Here is a 7146-nt window from a genome sequence, read left to right on the forward strand (position 1 = left end):
GATGTTTATTACTCGCATTGAGGCTCGATCAAATTCGTAATTGAGTCGAAAAGTCCCACATTGGAAAAAGTGTTGCATAACAAAGAGCACTCTTTATTCAGGGCTCAAACCCGAGACCTTTAATGATGAAAATATACTTACAATTCTACCACAACACTTGTAGTTGTTGGTTCCAATTATGGTTACATTCAACTTTAAGGTATGCTGTTTTAGAATAAAATTCTCACTCAAATAAAACTGATAAAAACTTTATAGCAGGAATAAAATTGGTTCTCGTTTATTAACTTATATGTATATGATACTAAACTGAATGAGAAAAGCTTCTACAACGAGCATTTAATATGTTTAATCCAGTCGAAGATAACTTTACATAAAATAATTGAGTATAGAAGAATTTTGGCATTTTATACCTTTTTGACGTTTTAATATGGGATATATTGCCTATAATAAATGAAGAGGCAAAAAAGCATGATATTGTCTTTGGACCAACGTTGGATACTCACGCGGTTTGAGCTCCTATTGAATAGTATGATCTGTTCGATTTTTCTTCTATTCAACAAATTAATTGACTAAACTCCAAGGCAAAATGAGAAAAACATTTTCTTTTTCTTTTTTTTTTTAAAAAAAAGCTAGTCTTTTCCTAATAATTGCCCACTTGTTAAGCCAGTTAGGCATACACATGGTCCGATTTTATATTAAATTTGAGAAAATAGGTTACATTGTGTTTACAAGTTGGAAACCTCTTGAATGTCGAGACCATGCAACGTGCACAAGTTAGAACCTTTTGACATCCATTTTTCTTGTATTATATGAATTTCAAGTAGAGGCGAGCCTAGAATTTTAACCCGACAAGAGAAGTATCAAATTTTTTTAATTAATAGATTTATGTTAAACAATAAATGAGATGACTAGTGAACTAGATAAATGGTAAAATATAAAAGTTTAAAAAAATTAAAAATAAACTATTGAATTCGGGATCAAACCCAAGTCAACGGGTTGGTTAAGGAAATTTGAGCTAATTGATCATCCCATGCCCCTTAAAGGCTTTTAATATTAAGAGTGTCGAATTAGTTGTATAATTATTTTTAAGGTATACATATATAAGATTTTTGCTGAAATTTACGAGTTTTGGTAGCCCTTCAATAATAGATGTAGATCCGCCTATGATTCCAAGAACCACCCTTCTACTTAAAAAAAATGAATAGAAGTAGTTAATTAAATATCTCCATCCCACATGGATAGCTTATAATACTAAAAATGAGTTAAAATAAAGAATAACCATAACATGCATGATTGTGCCTACCTAGTTAGTACGTCCAATAAAACATGGATTACTGTATTATACATTTATTTTATAAGCATGTGAAAAGATTTCATTTTCTCCATTTGCATTAGTGACATATATATTTTTTCTCATTAAAATAATTAAGAAGGTAGTAATTCACATTTGTCTTAAAGACAATTAAGATTTATGAACTTGTCTCTAGGTTGGATAGTTAGATGCTGACAGATATGAAACGAGGAACCCACCGTCATTCATAAAACAATTCAATATTAAAATATTAAGAAAAATTAACATTTTCTTTTAATCTTTGACATACAGAAGAGTTTATCTGTAGTAACTTGCTTTTGCAGTAAAGGATACTGCCGGAGAGAATTATATTTTATCATTAAATAAAGTTTCAGTCAGAATTTATTATCTTTTATAACCACAGGTGACTAATTACCTCTCTAGAAAGTTGAAGAAGGACATTTATTCTCCTATATAAGACCAGTTTGATGTATCTGAATTAATATTCTGAAACTTTAGAAGCTATTAAAATAAACATTTTGTACTCATTATGCATACAAACAGTCGGTAGCAGAGTTAGAAATATATATAAGGGAATTCAAAACTCAAGTGTTATAATTTTATTCCTAATATCTTTTGTGATCTCCAAAATACTCTTTATTAAGGCGTATACTCCCTCTTCCCCTATTTTTTAGAATACTCTTTCTAGAGATGTTCGTAACGTAACACTTCCAAGAAAACTTTCAACCAGAAATAAGATTTTTTTTAAAAAAAAAACACCATAGATCTACGATAAAAGAACCCCTTAAAAAATCAACGGGACCAACGTTGGTATATATATTAATAATTTTTTGACTATCAAAGTCTGTGGGCCAGATATTAAATTGGACCATGTGAAATAGATTTTGTATAGCTAGCAAAAATAGTTAAAAGAAAGTACAGATAAAGGTGACAATATAATACCTACCATTGATCTACGAGTATTTAATCACATACAATTTGAGAATATTGGCTGTGTCCCTTTGGCTTTTCCAAAAGTTCCAATGGCGGCTTCTTCTTCTTCTTCTTCTTCTTCTCAACTGATAATTATTTACTTTTTTGCATGCATTTTCTTTGCTTCTGCTAAAATTTCTACAAGTAATTGTTACAAATCCATTTTTGGATTTGGTGATTCTCTTACTGATGCTGGAAATTTAGTTCACCTCTATCCACCTGGTAGAAAACCTCATATGTATTTTCCTCCTTATGGCGAAACCTACTTCAATCGTCCCACTGGTCGTTGCTCTGATGGCCGTCTTCTCATTGATCTCATTGGTAGGTATATAATGGTAGTTCTCTATTTCTCTCCCTTGCATGACTCGAAACCGGGATAGGCGGATCCAGGATTTGCGGCTTATGGGTTCCTACCGTAATTCAGATTAATATGCAATAATAACTGGGTTCACAGTTAGATATTTACAAATATTTAGTAAATTTCTTAATATAAATACAGGGTTTAGCAAGAGTTACTGGATTTCCGGAAACCCGTATTCTATACTCTAGGTCCACCCCTGGATCTATAAGGTAGTTATTAGATACTATGTTGCTCGGAACTGTTGCCGTATTCGTGTTCGGACCCACCAAAAATGCACTATTTTTAATGGATACTAAACCATCCAGTGGCATTTTTAAAGAATTCGAGAAGAGGGTGGAGGTGGGGGTGGGGTGGAGNAACCAAGTGTAAATATGTACATCCACCCGCTCATTGGACTCTAGAGACGGGTCTTACAAAAATAGCCTATCTTTTTATCACTTAAGTTCCTCATCTGGAACTTAAACTCTATACTAACATGGATATCTATTTATCCTATCTAAGACAACTCTCCATTTACAGTAGCTATTTCCTTTAATGTATAAATGCAATACAATTTCTCTAACTCTATCCCTACTTTCTTTCCTTGTCTGTTGAAACCTTCGTAAGTTCCTTTCCATCCATGTGTGATATACTGTTGCTGCAAAGGCATTTCCAAGAATCTTCCATTTTGTATTCCTGCTCTTTGTTTTTGTAGCTATCCAGTCAATCTCTTCCTGCCATCTACCTACTTGTCGATCAATTCCAAACAATCTCAAAATCTGCTTCCGTATGAACTTTGAATATGAGCATTCAAAGAACAAGTGATCATGAGTTTCCTCTTCATCTGTCATACACAGAACACATTCTACAGGTACTGGTATTTCCCATTTGATCAGCCTATCAACTATTGCTAGTCTCCGATGCAGTGCCATCCACAGAATGAATTGATGCCTAGGAATCATACCTTGTGTCAAACTTTTAAAAGGAAAAAAAATGTTTTTGAATAGAAGCAGAAGTAGCTTTTGAGAAGCAGAAAAAATAACATTTTCCCAAAAGTACTTTTTTGAAATATTAAGAAAAATATATTATTTACTTATAAATAATTTTTAAAAGCTTGGTTAAACACTAATAGCTGCTCAAAAAGTGTTTTAAAATTTATTAATCAAACACAAAATTGCTCCCGCCAAAAGTACTTTTACTGAAATACACTTTGGAGAAAAGCACTTGAGCTTGGTCAAACAGGCTGACCAAGCTTCTAGGAGGCCAAAAGTACTTTTTTGGCCGAAAAAGTACTTTTTGAAAAATTTAAGGTGTTTGGCCAAAATGAAAAAGTACTTTTTAGCAGTAGGAGAAGCAGTTTTTCTGCTTCTGGGGAGAAGCTATAAATTCTAGCTTCTTCCAAAAAGCAGAAGCAGAAGTAGAAAGTTAATTTATTCAAGACAAAAATAACCTTACAATAAATTTAAATTTTTCAAAATATCCCTCATTAATTTAATTTTTCTTTTTCTTTTCCTTTTCCTTTTTTTTTCCTGCTATAGATGTGTTCTCTTTTTTATTTTAATCAAATTTTTATTCTCTTTCTCCTATTCTTAAGAGTAGATTTTAAATTTATACTGAATGATGTATTTTGACATATTTAAATTATCATGTAAATAAAAAGTAATACCAAACACTCAATATTGTTGCTTTGGAATAACTGTATTTTATATTAATTAGAATTTTTAATTTATATTTTTACTTTACGTTTTATATTTTAATTGAATTCTTTTCTAATAAATGTTTAAATTTATTTTTCTTTTCTAAATAATACTAATCGCAAATTCAACCTTTACTGTTCTTCTTCGTAATTTGATATTTAAAAGTACTTTTTTAAAAGATTGGTCAAACACGATGAGCTTGCAAAAAACACTACTCAAACGAATCGGCCAAACACAAACTACTTATTTTGCAAAAGTACTTTTTCACAAAGCACTTTTGAATAAAAGCGCTTTTCAAAATAAGTAGTTTTTGGCAGCTTGACCAAACGAGCTCTAAGGTAATTTTATGATTAAATAATAAGAGAAAGTTAGAAAAGGTGAGGGCTTTACTGAGTTAGAGAATTTATATTCACACGTTTCGTATGTCGAAAGTTATTTTGTATGAAATTTTTTTTTAGAATTTTTTTTGTAATGTTAATGAGTGAAAATTTCGAAAAAAATATATGTATTTGGTATAAAATAAGCCATTTTCTGAGAAAATATTTTCCGTTAGGAATTATATACTGTTTGATTATCAGAAAATGCTTTTCAAAAAAATACTCTTGCATGTCTTTATAAGTGAAACTGTACGTAATGGCGATCACACAACTTTTATGAAGAAAGTTCATCATCTATTATGGAGTATATACATATAAAAATAAATCCAGTCTTATATATTTTTTGACGAAGGGAGTTCGAATGAAGTTCCTTCCGCCCCTTTAGCTCCGCTCAATGCGGAACAATATTATTTTATCATCAATTTATTTAATCTCTATATTGTGATAATTAATATGACAGCACAACACTATGGACTCCCTCTTCCACCACCTTCAAGTGAGGCTAAAGATGGAGGAAATATGCAATCTGGAATAAACTTTGCAGTGGTTGGATCTCGAGCTATGGATGCAAAATTCTTTGAAAAAAGAGGAATTTATGACACAGTAACTAATGTTTCTATGTGGGATCAATTGGCTTGGTTCAAACAAATGCTTCCATATTTATGTCATAATCCTTCAGGTGAATGTCATTCCGTTATCTTGTTACCTACTTCTTCGTTCACTTTTTTTGGCTTTTCACTCGGTATACGGTATTTGCATTGGGATTCGACTAAATCCAGATTCTTGATGAAAAATCTCATATTAATGAGGGTAAACTGCTCCTTAACAAAGACGACTCCCGTACTCAGGGCTCGAACTCGAGACATCTGGTTAAGGATGAAGGAGTACTTATCATTCCACCATAATCCTTGTTCGTCCTTCGTTCACTTTTACTAGTCCAGAATGGACTTTGCACTTTCCTTAAGAAATAATAAATAATTTATATATTTTAACTAAATACCCATAATAATAATAGCATTTCAAAAATTCTTGAGAAATAGTTTGGGGAATGAGTAGTTAGTTGTGACACCCTAGGCGAGTCTCACATTGACAAAATACGGGAGAGATGTTGGGCACATAGTAGACATGCCTTAAACTCTAGTGACGCGTTTTAAAGCTGCGCGAGCCTAGGTCCAAAATGGACAACATCACTAGATGACTGGACTTTTATATTACTAATAAGAATAAAGCAGAATCTTTTTTATTTTAATCTTTTTGTGAAAATAGATAAATAAAAATAAAAATATATTTTTAATATAATAGGCATATAAAAATAAAAGGAAGAAGTATTATCTATCGATAATAATTGTGGGGTTGGGGTGGGGGCGAAGGTGGTAGGATAGCCGATACAAAGCTTTATGATAGCACCCAATTTTTCCGATTCGGCGGTTCGCTTTCGATTATGATTTGTTAGCACAACTAGCTAATGTACCAGCTAGAATTACCTTGTTGAGGTTGTCACCTGACACTAGGCTTGTTCATTTGGATCGGATACCCGAAATCTGAACCGATCCATTCAATTTCGGATTTCGGATCGATCGTGTTTATTAAAATTTCGGATCGGATTCAAATTGGTATAATTTTAATACGATCCGATCCGAAATCCAACATTATTAGGGCATGTGTAAATACTAAACTTTAATTTCGGATAGTTAGTACTTCTTTTACATTTTCCTCCAAGTTATTACCTTTACAATTGATGGATTTAGCTATATTGGCACCATAGTACTCTCATAATTGCAGAAACATGAATTTTTCTTACTGTATTGCCTCTTTTACAAAGAAAATATGAGTTTGCAACTTTGAGGCATAATAATCCGATCCGAAATCCGAAAATCCGATCCGAAATCTGAAAATCCGATCCGAAATCCGAAAATCCGATCCGATCCAAACTTTCAAATTCGATCTGATCCGATATTAATTCGGATCGGATTTGCATTTTCTAGAATCCGAAATCCATAAAAAAAGAGTGCTAAATCCGATCCGATCCGATCCATGCACAACCCTAAGGAAAGCGACAGACAACTGGAAGATTCCGTTGGAGTTTTTCTTTGGACCTATTCTAATTTGGGCATAAGAAGGTATTTTTTGCGGCAAACCTCAACGAAGACGCTGAGTTTTTTAAAGGTGACCCTAATAATTATAAATCGTTGACGATTGAACTCGAAAGAAATTTGTTGTATAGTTTGATAAGGCAAAACTTACATTAAAATGGTGAGGAAAGATAGTGAACGTATAAGGTTGGGCTTTTTTCTCACGTTTAGCCCACGCCAGATATTATTTATATTTGGTATTCTAAAAAATATATAAAATTTATATAATTTTGATATATAATATACATACATACATACATACATATATATATATATATATATATATATATATATATATATATATATATATATATAT

General features: G+C 31.9%; 1 protein-coding gene across 1 annotated transcript in view; it reads left to right on the forward strand.

The window, feature by feature from the left end:
• Window positions 1–2299: 2299 nt before the first annotated feature.
• The window catches only part of LOC109237921 (GDSL esterase/lipase At1g28580-like), a 10532-nt gene continuing 5685 nt past the window's right edge, over window positions 2300–7146 (forward strand). Inside the window, exons 1-2 of the mRNA XM_019404315.1 lie at window positions 2300–2605; window positions 5159–5377. Coding sequence (XP_019259860.1) covers window positions 2335–2605; window positions 5159–5377 — 490 coding nt within the window. The 5' untranslated portion in view covers window positions 2300–2334. The remainder of the gene's footprint in view (window positions 2606–5158; window positions 5378–7146) is intronic.

This window comes from Nicotiana attenuata, unplaced genomic scaffold, assembly GCF_001879085.1.
Source record: "Nicotiana attenuata strain UT unplaced genomic scaffold, NIATTr2, whole genome shotgun sequence".
In the NCBI taxonomy this organism is placed as follows: domain Eukaryota; kingdom Viridiplantae; phylum Streptophyta; class Magnoliopsida; order Solanales; family Solanaceae; genus Nicotiana; species Nicotiana attenuata.